The sequence below is a fragment of the Microchirus variegatus genome (genome assembly GCF_963457635.1).
Source record: "Microchirus variegatus genome assembly, chromosome: 7".
NCBI lineage: Eukaryota > Metazoa > Chordata > Actinopteri > Pleuronectiformes > Soleidae > Microchirus > Microchirus variegatus.
Genome location: NC_139808.1, coordinates 25,508,170 through 25,526,370, shown reverse-complemented (window position 1 = coordinate 25,526,370; position 18,201 = coordinate 25,508,170). Strand labels below are relative to the sequence as shown.

Here is an 18,201-nt window from a genome sequence, read left to right as displayed (position 1 = left end):
ATAAGCTGCGGTTGTATCAGCTGTCGGCTCGCAGAGATTAAATTACAGCATGATGAATCCATCCAGTCCCATCAGAAAGGACAGTTTAATAGCTCGGACTTCCTCACACACACGCACGCACACACGCACACACGCACACAGATATAGATACAGGTTGGACGTCTGCCACTGTTTTGTGTATAAAGTCCACTCTGTGCCTATAACAATCTGTGAAAGATGAAATATTCCATGTCTCGCTGGCTGCACTCGTGCACTAAATGTACACATTTATGTACGGACAGAACATCTGCTTCAGTGATGAGACGCACGTGACACGTTTGTTTGTTTGTTTGTTTGTGTGTTTGCTTCTCAGGAACCAGACGAGGGCAAAGTGACCGTAACAATTCAGTGCGTGTGTGTGTTTTTAACCCTTAGAAAACAGAGCATTTCAGCTTTTCTATTACTATGTTTAAAGGCGCCATATGTAAGAATGTGGCCAAAAACGGTCACGACATTCGAATTCAAAATACCGAGGTCTTTTAGGTTTGGTTTTCTGATGTAACTGGCAACCCGTGGTTGCTCGGCAGCTGAGACTCGACTGACTGCAATTATTGGTAGACGGCGGTAGGTGGCGCCACATACCAAAACATGATTTCAAAACATAAACATGATTTGCAGTCTGCAAAATATTTGTTTTAATGCAAATATTTTGTCTGTACTGTTGTTGTTGGTGAGTTCAGTTTGTTATATGAACATTATTCCTGAGTCTCTGTGACATATTAGGAGGATTTTATGGCCAGTTGATTTAGATTTATTACATAATGCACCTTTAAACATAGCATAGTAACCCTAACAAGTATATACAGAGGCTATAAGAATATATCATATAGAGTGTCTTATAGCCTTTTTTTTTTTTTTTAGCACAAACTGTTAAAAATATGTTAATTTTCACCAACAATATAAACACACCTGAGAAAATGTACACAACTCCTTATATGGACATCCTGGGGGTCTGTGTTTATAGGCAACATACTCAGGCTTTAAAAATGTGTCTTTTTATGTTGTTGTTGAGTCAAAGTTCTGATTCGTTTTATTTCGCATTTTTAGTCGTGATATAAAGTAGTAATAATTGTGCAGAAGTCACAAAATTAGACGTGTTTTTCTTTTGTTTTTGTTCATAAAAATGAGGCCAAGTGAACTTTGAACTGTGACGTATTTGACAAATTTCACAAATTTGATCCGATTTTAAACATTTTGAGTACTTTTTGATCAAGTGTTTTTATATAGTTGGTGAAAATGAAAAGATTTGCCTTGGAATGGAAAAGCGCTCTAATTTTGTGACTTCTGCACAATAATATTGCTACTTTATATCACAACTAAAAATTAATCATAACTTTGACTCAACAACACATAAAAAGACACATTTTTTAAAGCATGAATATGTGACCTAAAAACACACACGCACACCCAGGATGTCCATATAAGGAGTTGTGTGTTATTCCCACAGCTCTAAGGGGTTAAGGATGAACACATTTAAATGCTTCAGCTCTTTGTTCAGTCACAGTTCAGTCGTGTATTTAAAACAGTTCAAACTCCGACGCTTCCTTAACGCTGAATTAATGATGTGTGCAGATTGAGATAAACTCCTCTTCTTCTCTGAAATGACGTCGTTATAAATAACTCATTCCACAGTTTTTTTTTGAAATACACTCTGTGTTTACATTTATCTCAGGATGAGTTCCATCTCAGCCACATCAACGCCTCGTGTTGATTCATCGTCTACTTCCTGCTCTTAGTCCAATAAATTCTGACTCCATCAATATTTCATACATAAGGAGTGACTTGGAAGAGTCGACTTAATTTACGATATTTGCGGCGTAAAGGTTTCTTGACACATTCTGTGATCTTGAGCTTTTATACTGCAGTTGACGCGATGTTAAATTTGCCGACGACACTTTGCGTTACCGTAATTACGCGACGGTTTGTGCTATCGGAAAAATTCCAGCAGTCTTTGAAAGCAGAGGAGTTGCACGTCGAAGCCAACGTGTGGTTATTACGGTAATTTCACTCGCGCTGATGCCGGAAGCCGAAGAATCAGTGTCTTTGTCACCAGAGAGTGGAGAGTTGATAAAATACAGTAGTTTTCCATTTTTTTTACCCTGTTTTTGGACATTGAGACAAAAACTCAAACAAATGTTATTTTAACTATGTGTTATACTGTTCAAATTTCAATTTTAAGCCTTTAACACCTTATTTTAACCATAAAAGGACCAGAAAATATCCTGTAACTCGGTGTTTTGGCCCATTTTTCCAGAATAACTTTAAATATCTGGCAGTTTTTTACAATTTACTGCATGTTAAAAAACTGTACTAACAGTTAAAAATGTTTTACAAAAAATGAAGTGACGGTTTATGCCGTCGGAAAAATTCCAACAGTTTCTGAAAGCAGAGAAGTTGCACGTCGAAGCCAACGCATGGTTATTACGGTAATGAATAAAGTGGCTTTTGTCACAGAGAGGAGAGAGTTGATAAAAACGCCTGTACATACAGTAGTTTTGACCGTTTTTGAACATTGAGACAAAAACTCAAACAAATGTTGTTTTAAATATGTTTTTTTACTGTTCAAATTCCAAATGTAACCCTTTAACACGTTATTTTAACCATAAAAGGACCAGAAAATATCCTGTAACTAAGTGTTTTTGCCGATATTTCCAGAATAACTTTCAATATCTGGCAGTTATTCACAATTTACTGCATGTTAAAATACTGTAACAATTAAAAATGTTTTATTTAAAAATGAAGTGACGGTTTATGCTGTCGGAAAAATTCCAACAGTTTCTGAAAGCAGAGTAGTTGCACGTCGAAGCCAACGCATGGTTATTACGGTAATGAATAAAGTGGCTTTTGTCACAGAGAGGAGAGAGTTGATAAAAACGCCTGTACATACAGTAGTTTTGACCGTTTTTGAACATTGAGACAAAAACTCAAACAAATGTTGTTTTAAATATGTTTTTTTACTGTTCAAATTCCAAATGTAACCCTTTAACACGTTATTTTAACCATAAAAGGACCAGAAAATATCCTGTAACTAAGTGTTTTTGCCGATATTTCCAGAATAACTTTCAATATCTGGCAGTTATTCACAATTTACTGCATGTTAAAATACTGTAACAATTAAAAATGTTTTATTTAAAAATGAAGTGACGGTTTATGCTGTCGGAAAAATTCCAACAGTTTCTGAAAGCAGAGTAGTTGCACGTCGAAGCCAACGCATGGTTATTACGGTAATTAATAAAGTGTCTTTGTCACAGAGAAGAGAGAGTTTATAAAAACGTGTGTACATACAGTAGTTTTGACCCTGTTTTTGGACATTGAGACAAAAACTCAAACAAATGTTGTTTTAAATGTTTTTTTACTGTTCAAATTTAAAATGTAACCCTTTTACACGTTATTTTAACCATAAAAGGACCAGAAAATATCCTGTAACTAAGTGTTTTTGCCCATTTTTCCAGAATAACTTTAAAAATGTGGCAGTTATTTCCAATTAATTAACAATTAAAAATGTTTTATTTAGGAAAAACACTAGCTTTTGCGTGCTAAAACAATCTGACAGTTTGGTTGTGAGCGTTTTTTTAAGACAAAGTTAATCCGCCAAAGCAACAGTTTCCAAATATCCATGATGTGAGCGGTGCAGTGCAGCTGGATTTTTTTTTTATCACCTTGTAACCCACCAGATTAATCCTGTGACCTGTTGTCGAGGTCCTGACCCTCGGGTTGGAAAACCTCTGCAGTTAAAATGCTGTTCTGCGATCACCTTTTTTATGTTTAATATCATCTATAGTGACACTGTATGTGATGACGCTGTGGCTCAAAGGTTCATTTCCCACAGATGAAGACATTTCAGTGATTACACGATCACTTCTTACCTGAAAATGAACATATTAAAACACAGTATATCGCTTATCCTCCGCGTGTGTGTGTGTGTTCTTGTACTTGTGGCATACTGAGGACCGGTGAGGGTTTTTAACCAACAAAGAGGTCATTTTTACGAAGTGAAGACATTTTGGCCGGTCCTCACTTTGTTTTCATTGAAATCACTTCCTTAGGTTGTAAACATGCTATAATCTGATTTTAGGTCCTCAATTTGGTATAAAACAACAGTTTTTCCAGCCCTGGTGTTTCACACACTTTTTGCTCTGGGGCTCCACCTGCAGACATGTTATGGTATTGCTACCCAGTAGATCTTTAAAGATGTCATTCATGAAGTAGATGTTTGTGATTGTGTTGATTTATAAAGTGGAATGGCTGGTCCTCAGTATGCAGCAAGTACAAGAATATGTGTGTGTGTGTGAGTGGGTTTTCCTCCCACGTGTCCAAACACAGGCAAAGGTTAATTGGACGACCTAAAACGCTCGTAGGTGTGAATGTGTGAGTGTGTGTGGTCACACATGGATTTGTATGAGCTGTTGATTGAAGTATAAAAAAAACATGTATTTATGTCAATCTTCTACCGCTTTATCCTCCTCATGAGGGTCGCGGAGGGTCGCTGGTGAACAATCCCAACTGATATAGGGCAAAAGGAGGCGGGGTCACATCCCTCTGAATTGAACAGGGTCAATTCAGAGTGTCCAATCTAACTAATCCACATATTGCATGTTTTTGGACGATGGGATTAAACCAGAGAACCCGGAGAAAACCCCACGCTTGGCTTATTATTATTATTATTAATAATTATAAAATTCTTATTATTGTTGTATTGCATGAAAATGGACGAAAATTGCCACACAAACCAGAACTGCCAAATTTTTTTATAAAATAATGGAATGTAAAATGGCTTAGTAGCGCCCCCACAGGTCAAACGCCTATGGAGGGGGCCGAATTTATTTGCGCCGAATTTCACGAAATTTGGTGGGAAGATTGTTCGGCCCAAGACAAACAAAAAATCCTCTTGACGCCATGACCTCGCCTCAACAGGAAGTCGGCCATCTTGGATTTGGCATCTGAACACTGAACGTGTTATTATTGGTTTTCAAAAGTCACTTTGGCAGAAAATGCTGCAGATTAATTAAAGTGCTGTCGAGCAGCTGAGCCACAAACCTCAATAAAGATGGAAATACAAATCACAGTGCCATCAAATTTTTACTCAGCCAACGAAAGGATTCAAATCGCTTAGAAATAAATGTGAGCTCTCGTTTCAAACACCACTTTAAAAAAAAAAAACAGAAATAAAAACCTGATGTTTTTAGGCCACTTTCCTCTTAACTCCATGTAACAGCGTCGTGCTGTGACGATGAATAATGCACAAAGTACAATAAAAACCTTTAAAACCAAAAAAAAAAAAAAAGTGCCACGCGTCCTTTTTTCGGCGTTGGAGCCGATCACGGTCCGGACAGTAATGATCTGTGAGAGACAAAGAGACGCGATGAATGTTTGATGAGGGAGGCAGAACCAACGAGGCTTCTGGGAGGAGAACGGATGATTGAAGACATGCGAGGGATTCCCACTGTACAGGTGCAGCAGGAGGAGGAGGAGGAGATTCTTTGAAAGATGGGACAAGCTGTTTGTACGACAGGCAGACACAGACAGACATGCTGTAAGATGAGGCCAGCCCTGTGATAATCAGCATGATATCAGGCTCCTTGTCCATTTACTGACTATCTAAAAAGCCCACTTGTGTGATAGAAATCGGTCACATTGAGGCAATGAGCCCCCCCTGAATTGATTTGTGTCTTCTTAATTGCAATAGCTGCTACTCAGAGAATTCAAACTGGAGGCGCTGCCACCTCCTCCTCCTTTTCTTCCTCCTCCTCCTCCTCCTCGCTCTCTAATTGCTAATCGTATAAATGACCTTATTCCAGAAAAGGTCAGCAGTTGTGTTTTTGGGCCGAGACGTTTGATTGTTGAACACGTGAAAGTTCAGCTCCAGCATTGATTCGGTCAATCTTCCTGACAACAGGAAGTAAGTGAACGGGATTCTGGTGCACTGTTGCATTGTGGGTGAAAATTCACGTTAGTTGTTGGATACTACGACGGAGATGTGGCGATAAATAAAGAAATAAGTGGAAAATTTGTCAATTGCCGACAACATATGATATATGAAGATTGTGGGTATTTAACCCTTAGAACACAGAGCATTTTAGCTGCTTTATTCCCATTACTATGTTTAAACACACAGTTTATACAGAAGTTATAAGAATGTGCTTTTTTGAGCACAACTATATAACCACACCTGAGAAAAAACAGTCTATTTTTGTGACTTCTGCACAATTACTGCTACTTTATATCACGCCTAAACATGCGATATAAAATCAATCATAACTTTGACTCACCAACACATGAGAAGACAGAAAAACCCACACATTGTTTAAAGGTGCATTATGTAATAAATCTAAAGCAACTGGCCATAAAATCCTCCTAATATGTCACAGAGACTCAGGAATAATGTTCATATAACAAACTGAACTCACCAACAACAACAGTACAGACAAAATATTCGCATTAAAAAAAATATTTTGCAGACTGCAAATCATGTTTATGTTTTGAAATCATCAATGTGGCGCCACCTACCGCCGTCTACCAATCATTACAGTCAGTAGAGTCTCAGCTGCCGAGCAGCCACGGGTTGCCAGTTACGTCAGAAAACGAAACCTAAAAAACCTTGGTATTTTGAATTTGAATATAGTAACCGTTTTTGGCCACAATCTTACATATGGCACCTTTAAAGCCTGAATATGTGACCTATAAACACACACACACACAGGATGTCCATATAAGGAGTTGTGTGTTATTAAGGGCACTAATGGTTAACTATTGTGAATATTATCTTTTTTTAATACATTGTGAATCCATACTCAGGTAAAATTACCTTTAAATGTTTTATTTTATCACTAAACTACCACTAGCTTCTACAAAGTGTGTTTTTTAAATGTAGCAGAGAAGCTAAACTGTATATGCTCCTTTTTAAAGAAATCAAGATAGCGTTGACACAATTCATGATGAATAAGTCCTCTGCCTTGGCGTGACTGATGAGTTACTACACGTGTTAGTTACTCAGTCAGGCAGCAAGTTCATTATTTGGATGATGCCTCTGCAGAGATATAGAACAGTATGTTAACATATGCCGATATGAAGAGGCTGGTTTTTGATTAAACATTGGTCTTATAAAATAGATAAACTTGCAGAGAAGCTTAGATGTTTTTATCTTTCAATTCCTAACATTGCTCATTGAACCCTATTGGTTTTTTTATTTATTTTATTTTATTATTATTATTGTTTATTATAATATAAATATCATAAATATCGTATTTGTCTGATAGTTTCTGAACAGCTACAGGTTGCAGATTATAACACGGACGCTTCTCTGCATTTTCAGCAAAACTCATAACACTGTTACACTGAGAGCTTTATCAGTTTTGTTGGAACTCATTTAGCACCGACTTGAACATTTGAATTGTTTCATAAATATTCAAGTTGCCTTTTCTTAAAAGCCTGAAATCACTTTTTCCAGCTTCTCAAATATAAGAATTATCCAATTTCTTTCTCTCGTGCAGAGAAAAGAAAAATTTGACCGTATGTACGTATGTGATCGTGTAGTTGTGAGGGAATAAATCAACAAATCTGGCGCTTTAATATGTTTCTAATAGTTTTTGGATTAAATTAAGTCCCACGGCTTTCATTCGCTGCCGATGGATTATTAATAATCCCATCATTTTAATGTGCGTCAAGGAATTCAATTACATATAAAATATTCAATAGCTTCGTTTGACACAGGTGCTCCCAGGATTTCAGCCTCTTGCATCGCGGGCCGTGTACATGTGTGTGTGAGCGCGCTTCCCCATTAGCAGAGCCTCTTCAGACCCACACCACCACCCTCCACCACCGCTCAGAAACGTTCTCTTTGTCAGCTGGAATGTGATTTTAGGGGAAGCCTGACTCCCATTACCTCGGCTTCCTCTTAACTAGGCTCTCAGCCGTTCCCTGTGGGATGTGCGGCCCTGCTCATGCACACGGCTCAGGGCTGCACATGCAGACGATGACCACCACTCTTCCACACTTGCTGTCGCCTGGGGGGACATTAGCATATTAATGCTGCACTTCACTCCGGGGACAAATGAGTGTCATTAAAAAGAGAGGAAGATTCAGCCTGGACCTCAGACTCCGATCACCCTCTTACGCTGATGCTGCTGCCCAGACTTCTATCTCTTTTTTTTTCATGCCCTTCTGCATCTGCTATGTTTTTGTGGATTTTTTTTTTCCTTCTCTCCTCCCATTCCTTCACACAGTCTGGTTTGAAGTGTGCGAGAGGCTGGCAGGCTGCACGCTCTTGAATTAAAAAGGCCATCTGGTGAAGAGGGAAACAGAGATGGTTGTATAGGAGGAGGAGAGGAGGAGAGGAGGAGAGGAACGAGGAGTTAGTTTGTTTTCTGGGTTTGAAGTTAACATGTAGACAGAATCCTGGGTGGGATTTTCCATCTAAAGACTAAATACTGCTCATCATTTACACACACACAGTTCATGTTTCTACACTCTTAGAAATAAGGGTTCCAAAAGGGTTCTTTTACAAGGGCTGAGGTTCTAACTGGAACCATTTGCTTCTGAAAAACCCTTTCCCCGAAGAAAGGGTTTTTCAAGGGTTCTTGGTAACACTAATGGTTCCATTAAGAACCATTTTGACCCAGAGAACCCTTTAAAACCCCTTTCCTGAATAAAGGGTTTTAAAAGGGTTCTTGGTGGAACCCTCCAAAAGGGTTCCTGGTGGAACCTTTATAAAAAGGTTCTACCTGGAGCCAAAAGGGGTTCTCCTATGAGGACAAGCTGAAGAACCTTAAATGGTTCTACTTAGCACTTTTATTTCTAAGATTGTACACAACACTTTTATTCATAGAATTTAGTTGTTTTAGCCCCCCACGGATCTGCACCCATGGTAAATTTGCCATTGGAATAATACAAAACCCCTATATGGACATCCTGGGGGTGTGTGTGTTTATAGTCCCATATTAAGGCTTTAAATAAATAGTGTTTTTTCCCCGTCTCCTTATGTGTTGTTGAGTCAAAGTTATGATTCATTTTATATCACATTTTTAGTTGTGATATAAAGTAGCAATAATCGTGCAGAAGTCACAAAATTATTTACTTTTTGTTCATAAAAACGAGCCAAGCGGACAAATTTCACAAATTCAATCCAATTTTAAACATTTTTTTAGTACTTTTCGCTGTGAAAATGAAAGAAATGTTTCACCAGATGTGTCAAACTCAAGGCCCGGGGGCCAGATGTGGCCCTCAGTGAAAATTAGTTTGACACCCCTGGTTTAGGTTGTGCTGAAAATGAGGACATAAGACACTCTATATTACACATTCTAATAGCCTCTGTATATACTTTATGTTTAAATGTAGTAATGGGAAAAAAGCAGCCAAAATGCTGGCTAGTTTAATAGCTCATGCCTCCTTCACACTCCATCATTTTCAAACTAAAAGCTCCCTCACCAACGTGTTTTTCAGCTCGCGGCCAATCGCCTCTCAGCGACAGGTGTTTGGCCGTGGCCTGGAGTGAAATATTCACTGCGATGTCTTTCTGATGCATCGCAGACCTTGAACTCATTTCCAGTTCTGCTGGAAACGTGATACAAGGTCTGCTGCGATGATTCCGGCCAACACAGCCGATCAGAATAATAAAAACAACAAGACAGGGCGATGGCAGCTGAAACATGAACAGGAGGAAAGGAAAGGAAAAAAAATCAAAAAAATCAAGACGAGAAGTGTGACAGAAATCACAGAGTTCATGTGAAAGCCAGCTAAATAAAGCCTGGCTTTTGCACATGGCAGCTCCTTCTGGTGAGAGATTGTGTCATATATGAACCCCCCCCATCATCATCACCATCACCATCACCAGTTACTCATGTTGTGTGAACTCACAATGGCACAGCCTTCCAGTCACAAGACACAAGCACATCGTGAAGTGTGGGATTCACAGTGATTCCCATAACTGGAAGTCTGTATTGTGAAGCTGGCTTTAACATGAGACTGGGAACATGGGATTTTCAGGGGTTTTCAGGGCCTGTCATAATATAACAAAACCAAACTCTACTCGATATATATCTTAAATCATTGCTTTTATAGATTATATTCTGGGCTATTTCATGTCTCAAGCAATGATTGAACACTCTGATCTCGACGTTTTTGATTATTTTAACCATAAAAGGACCAGAATGTCCTGTGAGTAAGGGATTTTGCCCATTTTTCCAGCATAACTTTCAATATCTGGCAGTTATTTACAATTGCTGCATGTTAAAATAGCATATTAACGGTTTAAAATGAAGACAAACGAAAAAATGTATTTACAAAAAACCACGAACATCAGATTTTGCGTGTTGAATTTGAACGCTGAAGAGTATAAAACATATTTATAATAACATTTGTTGTCCAAAATGTCCAAAAACAGGCCAAAAAATGCAAAAAAAACAACTCTCTCCTCTCTAGTGACAAAGATGCTCATTTGCTGGCTTCCTGCAACAACACAAGTGAAATTACAATAATAACCACATTTCTCCGCTTTCAGAAACAGTTTTTTGCGATAACGCAAACCATCGCGTAATTGCAGTAATGCAAATGCGTTTGCGATATGTTCGATGTTAAACGGATAAAACAAGTCACATAAAATCCCACATTGTCATTCTTATATTGTGTTTTTCCTCCTAAGGATTGTTTCTGACCATATTATAATCTCATATTTAATGTGTACATATGACTAGTAAGAGATGCTGCTTTAAAAACAAAACCCCCTTAAGCCCAGAAAGATCTCTTCTTTGCAGGTTATCTGTAAAAATCTACTGTACAAAAGCGAGAGTGGAATAAATCATTTAACTCTTGGCAAGAAGTAAAGAAGTATTATTTCCCAAACTGTCAGGCAATTTCTTTCAAGTGATTTTGCCTTAAAAGTAGAGACTTTGCTATAATCGCAGAGGAGATAACTAACCTCACTGCTGGAGACTTGTGTAAAAAGTATGTTTGTTTTTTCCAGGAGAAAAAGTTTGTGCTATTATAATGGGTTGGAACTTGCAGTATAATGAGCAGGGAATGGGAAGAGCCCACTGGAGACGGAGGCTCCCTGTGGGAGTGCAGGATCGGGGAGAAGACTGACACTGTGTCAGCCACAAAGCCTTTAGTTACCAGTCTCTCTTAAGGCTGAGAGCACACATACTTTAGCAGAATGACTGCAGACAGAACTCCACTGAGAGTAAACATATTCAAACAGTTCACAGCCCGAGATTGGAGGTTATTTTGTGCTACGTGAGTATTTATGGAGGCAATGTTTTCACATAATGCAGCGATAAACTACAGCCAGAATATACTCCCCAAACACTGAAGCCATCTTGTTACACACATCTATCTATCTATCTATCTATCTATCTATCTATCTATCTATCTATCTATCTATCTATCTATCTATCTATCTATCTATCTATCTATCTATCTATCTATCTATCTATCTATCTATCTATCTATCTATCTATCTATCTATCTATCTATCTATCTATCTATCATCTTGCAATTATCTTGCTAATTAGCATGCTATCTATCTATCTTGCTAGTCAGCATACTAGTTAGTGAGCTACCAAGCTAGCATCTATCTATTAGCTATAAGATAGCTTAAAGTTAGCTAAAACAATTGCTATCTATCTATCTATCTATCTATCTATCTATCTATCTATCTATCTATCTATCTATCTATCTATCTATCTATCTATCTATCTATCTATCTATCTATCTATCTATCTATCTATCTATCTATCTATCTATCTATCTATCTATCTATCTATCATCTTGCTAATTAGCATGCTAATTAGCATGCTATCTATCTATCTTGCTAGTCAGCATACTAGTTAGTGAGCTACCAAGCTAGCATCTATCTATTAGCTATAAGATAGCTTAAAGTTAGCTAAAACAATTGCTATCTATCTATCTATCTATCTATCTATCTATCTATCTATCTATCTATCTATCTATCTATCTATCTATCTATCTATCTATCTATCTATCTATCTATCTATCTATCTATCTATCTATCTATCTATCTATCTATCTATCTATCTATCTATCTATCTATCTATCTATCTATCTAGTTAGCATGCTAGTCAGCGTACTAGTTAGTGAGCTACCAAGCTAGAATCTATATATCGATCTATCTATCTATCTATGATACAAATATGTGATATTATTAAAGTCATATCTGATCAGATCATGGTTTTATTTGTCGTTAAAAAGCCAAAGTAAGAACAACAGTTGACTGCCGTCTCATCAGTTTGGACACGATGCAGGTTTCTCCCGTAGGATCCAGCTCTATGAGCACTATGCATGCATGGTCAGACGAGCCCACTTGCTTTGGTCTGTCTTCCACTTCCTTTTCACCCTTTATATCTTCTGGCAAGTTTCCATGGAAACAAGAGGGGGGAGACAGAGAGAGAATAGAGAGAGAGAGTGAGAAAAACAGAGGAAAAATCCCAAAGAATGGGGTCTGCAGCCCAACTCCCTTTGAGAGCTTTATGTTGTTTTTAATGGTGAGTTAGTGCTTAGGCGACAGATGTGTGAGTAATAATACTCACCTCACCTGCTCTGTTTGTTTTCTCACACTTTCTCACCAATACAGTCAATTACTGCACATCACCTGACTTGACACGTTGAGACAATTGATGTGACAGATCACTTTGGCTCGTTAATACACTCTATGATAAACTCTTGCTTAATTAAACCGCTGGGATTTGTCAGGTCTGACACTCAGAGTAAACACAAAGCCCTGCGTCTCTTCTGCTGCCAATCCATAGGTGTTGTGATGTGGGTCTGCTTTGACTCCCCTTCATGGAAGTGTCACTTTAAATCAGGATGTGGTCAGCACAATACACTAAAGCTGTGTTGTTATATTCAACGGATCCTTTTCAGGGCGATGCCGACTATTATGAAATTTCAAGTCGATGCCGACTATTATTAAATTTCAAGTCATTCTGACATACTTTTTGTTTTTGTGAAGAAAGCTCACTGTCAAAGTGAATCAGGGCAAATGGATCAGTTCCTGAATTTCAAAAATTCATAAAAATTATTCCTGAAGTGTGCAAATATTTTCAACAGATCCTTGTTCAGGGCAATGCTGACTATTATGATGGTAAATTTCAAGTCATTCCGAGATACTTTTTGTTTTTTTGAAGAAAGTCAGCTCACTGTCAAAGTGCATCAGGGCAAATGGATCAGTTCCTGAATTTGAAAAACTAATAAAAAAAATTCCCTAAGAGGTTTGCGGGGAACATAGGTACGGTCCCAATAGAAGTTAGCTCGGAAGCTACCAAGCTTATTTCTAAACCTACTTACCTACCTAGGTTGCTTGCTTGCCCGCTAGTTAGCTATTAGCTATAGTCAGTACAATTGTTTTTCAAAAACTACAGGATTTCATAATTTCAAGCTAATTTAATGTGGTAGAAAGAAAACAGTATACAATTAAATATAATTACGACACACTCCATGTTATATGAATAGTTTGGTAAATAGAGTGCAATTTGTTTGGTTTCATGCAGAAATTTCAAGATCAATACAACGTCCATTCAGGAAAGGAAGTGTTCATTTTCCTTCCCCCACTTTTATTTTTTTTTATTTCACATGAAAAATTCATAACCAATAGCCCAAAATGTCAAAGTGAAACCCCTTCTGACATGACTCTACACGCTTTTACGCACCTGGCTTTGGGCAGTTAATCTCGCTCTTCCTGGCAGATCGTTCTTAGTCTCTGTCAGTTTGGATGGGAAGTGTCTATTAACTGGTAAAATCTGTGTTTTTGGCTGGGTTATGCTACATGTAGTCAAAATAATGATCCAAAGATTTCATGGAAATTTAGCTTAAATCCCACTAATTTAGTTTGTATGCATGAAAGAGATTTTAATACCTTGTTGCTTATGTGGGTTTAGCTCTGGATAAATTGTTTTTAAGACTGCGTAAATCCTTAATTTGATTCAACCAAAATTAATCTTCCTTTGCTTCATTATCCTACCCTTAAAGTCTCTGTAGACTTTAAGAGTAGAGGAGCGTGTGCACACGTGACTGTCAAAGTTTTTTTTTTTTGCAATTATCTGCCTCAGAAAAAGAAGTAAAATGAGGACAGACACTAAAACAAAATCACACACTCTCAGAAAAAACCTCTCACAGTGACAGATTTATAATGCATGAGAATACCTGAGAAAACTAATTGGCAGATCTTTGTCGCTTTCTCGGTGGACGGTGAATTCTGTCTTTGGTCAACACTCAGTTGATTATTTGTCGTAAATGAAGTCCTTCAAACATAAACACATCAAATGATAATTGTCCTTGTCATTTGTGCAGAACTAATGCTATGATTAATTAACAGTTTCTAAATTGCTATCTATCTATCTATCTATCTATCTATCTATCTATCTATCTATCTATCTATCTATCTATCTATCTATCTATCTATCTATCTATCTATCTATCTATCTATCTATCTATCTATCTATCTATCTATCTATCTATCTATCTATCTATCTATCTATCTTGCTAGTTAGCATGCTAGTCAGCGTACTAGTTAGTGAGCTACCAAGCTAGAATCTATCTTTTAGCTATAGGATAGCTCAAAATTAGCTAAAACAATTGCTATCTATCTATCTATCTATCTATCTATCTATCTATCTATCTATCTATCTATCTATCTATCTATCTATCTATCTATCTATCTATCTATCTATCTATCTATCTATCTATCTATCTATCTATCTATCTATCTATCTATCTATCTATCTATCTATCTATCTAATTGTCCTTGTAATTTGTGCAGAACTAATGCTATGATTAATGAACAGTTTCTAAATTACATTCAAGAATAAACCCACCACCAGCAGCAATAATCATCACCTGATCACTAATAGAGATGCAGATGATATATATATAATACAATTTTTCAAAGTCAGTCCCTTGCAGACACAATGTTTTTTCTGAGACAAAGCCGTCATTGTACTCGCACTCAAAGGCTGCGACTGACTTTTCTCTCTGTTTGATCTCCAGGCTGTAATCTACGAAAACTCTGAAAAAGAGCGGCACAGAGAAGATGGCGTTGACCCTGTAAATGGCCTCTGTGAGAATAAAAGCACGGATGCTGTGAGATCCAGCGGCTTACTCTTACTCTTCTTTCTCTTTTGGTGCTGCCACGCTGATCGAACGCTGACCATTCGCCGACCACAAACCCCACGCAGGACGGCGACCTAACTGTGCCTAGGGATATGTCGTCGGGGAAATCCACCGTGTCGGGGGCAAACCCTGTGCCCCGGCCTCTCCGGCTGTCCCGCCTCAGCCTGCTGTGCTTGTGCGTGTCTCTCTTTGCCCAGGCTGCCCAAGGTTTGCCTGCGGTAGGTTACAACACTGACTTTAAGAGGGAGATCACGCTGGAAGGGGATTTGATGATTGGCGGCCTGTTCCCCGTGCACCAGAAAGGCGAGGGGACAGAAGACTGTGGCAAGATTAATTCTCAGAGAGGGATCCAGAGACTGGAGGCCATGCTGCTGGCACTAGACGAAATCAACAAGGACGAGCACATCCTGCCAGGGATCAGACTGGGGGCTCATATACTGGACACTTGCTCGAAGGACACCTACGCTCTGGAGCAGTCCCTGGAGTTTGTGAGGGCCTCCCTCACCAAAGTGGACGACAGTGAGTACACGTGCCCCGACGGCTCCTACGCCATCCACGACGACATCCCTCTGGCCATCTCTGGGGTCATAGGAGGCTCCTACAGCGACGTCTCCATTCAGGTAGGAACCAATGAAAACAGCATGAGTGGCCGTAACGCGATGATTCATTTACAGCTTGATGTTTTCTATAATCTTTATTTCTTCTTTGTGAAGAAAAACAGATCATTTCATTATTTCAGATCTTCAAAAAGCAGTTTTAATTCACAAATGTGTTCACTGAAGAATGATTCCCCGCCCCAAAAAAATCTGTGTCTGCGAGTAAAAAACCTGACAAGTTTCTGGTATTTGGGTGAAAGTTCTGATTGTGTAAAAGCACCTGTGTGAATATGTTATCCCACAGCTGTAGATGTGATAGTTTACACACACACACACACACACACACACACACACACACACACACACACACACACACACACACACACACATACACAATGTGGAGGCGTGGTATTTCATGACTGAAATGTGTGAGCAGAATAAAAAGGTCAAGTTATCTCCAGAATCTGAATTTACAATACCAATATTCATAGAATCAGGTAGGAAACCGAACTAATAAGGCAGTAAATGCGCGAGTGGGCATTTTCATCTTAGAACATAAGATCATCTATCTATCTATCTATCTATCTATCTATCTATCTATCTATCTATCTATCTATCTATCTATCTATCTATCTATCTATCTATCTATCTATCTATCTATCTATCTATTTTGTGATCTATCTATCTATCTATCTATCTATCTATCTATCTATCTATCTATCTATCTATCTATCTATCTATCTATCTATCTATCTATCTATCTATCTATCTATCTATCTAGTTAGCTTGTGATCTATCTATCTATCTATCTATCTATCTATCTATCTATCTATCTATCTATCTATCTATCTATCTATCTATCTAGTTAGCTTGTGATCTATCTATCTATCTATCTATCTATCTATCTATCTATCTATCTATCTATCTATCTATCTATCTATCTATCTATCTATCTATCTATCTATCTAGTTAGCTTGTGATCTATCTATCTATCTATCTATCTATCTATCTATCTATCTATCTATCTATCTATCTATCTATCTATCTATCTATCTATCTATCTATCTATCTATCTATCTATCTATCTATCTATCTATCTATCTATCTATCTATCCAGGTCTAGGATGAAGTACAAGACGGATAGAGGAAAAGCGTACGAGCCTGAGAGTAAACGTGATGGATGGTCATATGAGCGTCCATTTAGACTTAAGTACCTTGTGCAATTATCCTTTGCAAGATGTTAACACGGGCGACTTAATGAGTATTGGTTCCGCGAGCAGGATCTGTTTACCTGCGTGGCCAAATGCTTGGCTGATCTAATTTAAAAGATCTCTTTCTCTTTCGCCAGTAACTCACACTTGCAGCCGCAGCGCTGTCAGACGCCGACACGCTGCAGATGTTGTTTCTCGGGACAGGCTGACAGGGTGACTATCGACGGCGTGATTACTCTCAGCAGCAGCAGCAGCAGCAGCGATGAAAGCTCTGCTAATTGGCTCGCCAAATCTTCCGCTCTAATGTGGCCGACGTCGGTGCAAATTCAAAAAAATCGCTGTGATCGCAGAGATACGCGGACGACCGTGGAGGGTTTGTGAATGTATGTGCGTTCGTTTAAACTCATCATCCTGGTTCAGTCAGCCAGAGGAGTGTGCCTGCTGTCTCCGACGATGAGTGCGGTTCACCGCGCACACACACACACACACACACGCACGCACACACACACACACACACACACACACACACACACACACACACACACACACACACACACACACACACACACACACACACACACACACACACACACACACACACACACACACACACACACACACGTTCATGCTCTCAGATATTTGTTTGTCTGAAGCGTGGGATGTACTTCCTCCCATCTAGAAATAATTTATCCAGTTGATTACTGTGGCGTGCAGGGCCAACGACCACGGACAAGTGGAAAAGGGAGCTTGCCTTGTGAATGGAAGGTTGCTAGTTTGAGTTTCCCTCTGGCGAAGGGGCTGGGGTACCCCTTGAGCAAGGTATCCATTGTAAATTGCCTCTACCCAGGGGCTGGGGTACCCCTTCGGAAATGTATCTGTTGTAAATTGCCTCTAACCAGGGGCTGGGGTACCTCTTGAGCAAGGTTTCTATTGTAAATTGCCTCTACACAGGGACTGGGGTACCCCTTGAGAAAGGTATCCGTTGTAAATTGCCTCTACCCAGGGGCTGGGGTACCCCTTCGGAAATGTATCTGTTGTAAATTGCCTCTAACCAGGGGCTGGGGTACCTCTTGAGCAAGGTTTCTATTGTAAATTGCCTCTACCCAGGGACTGGGGTACCCCTTGAGAAAGGTATCCGTTGTAAATTGCCTCTAACCAGGGGTTGGGGTACCTCTTGAGCAAGGTATCCGTTGTAAATTGCCTCTACCCAGGGGCTGGGGTACCCCTTGAGCAAGGTA

At 38.9% G+C, this 18,201-nt stretch overlaps 1 protein-coding gene across 2 annotated transcripts in view; it reads left to right on the top strand.

Annotated features, from left to right (window-relative positions):
• Nucleotides 1-15,248: 15,248 nt before the first annotated feature.
• grm2a (glutamate receptor, metabotropic 2a) overlaps nt 15,249-18,201 on the top strand; it is a gene marked incomplete at both ends in the record, with an annotated part of 33,544 nt that continues 30,591 nt past the window's right edge. Inside the window, one exon of one of the 2 annotated variants that reach the window (XM_083892132.1) lies at nt 15,249-15,776. In XM_083892132.1, the coding sequence (XP_083748258.1) occupies nt 15,249-15,776 (528 nt within the window). The remainder of the gene's footprint in view (nt 15,777-18,201) is intronic. The other variant, XM_083892133.1, reaches the window with a different exon arrangement.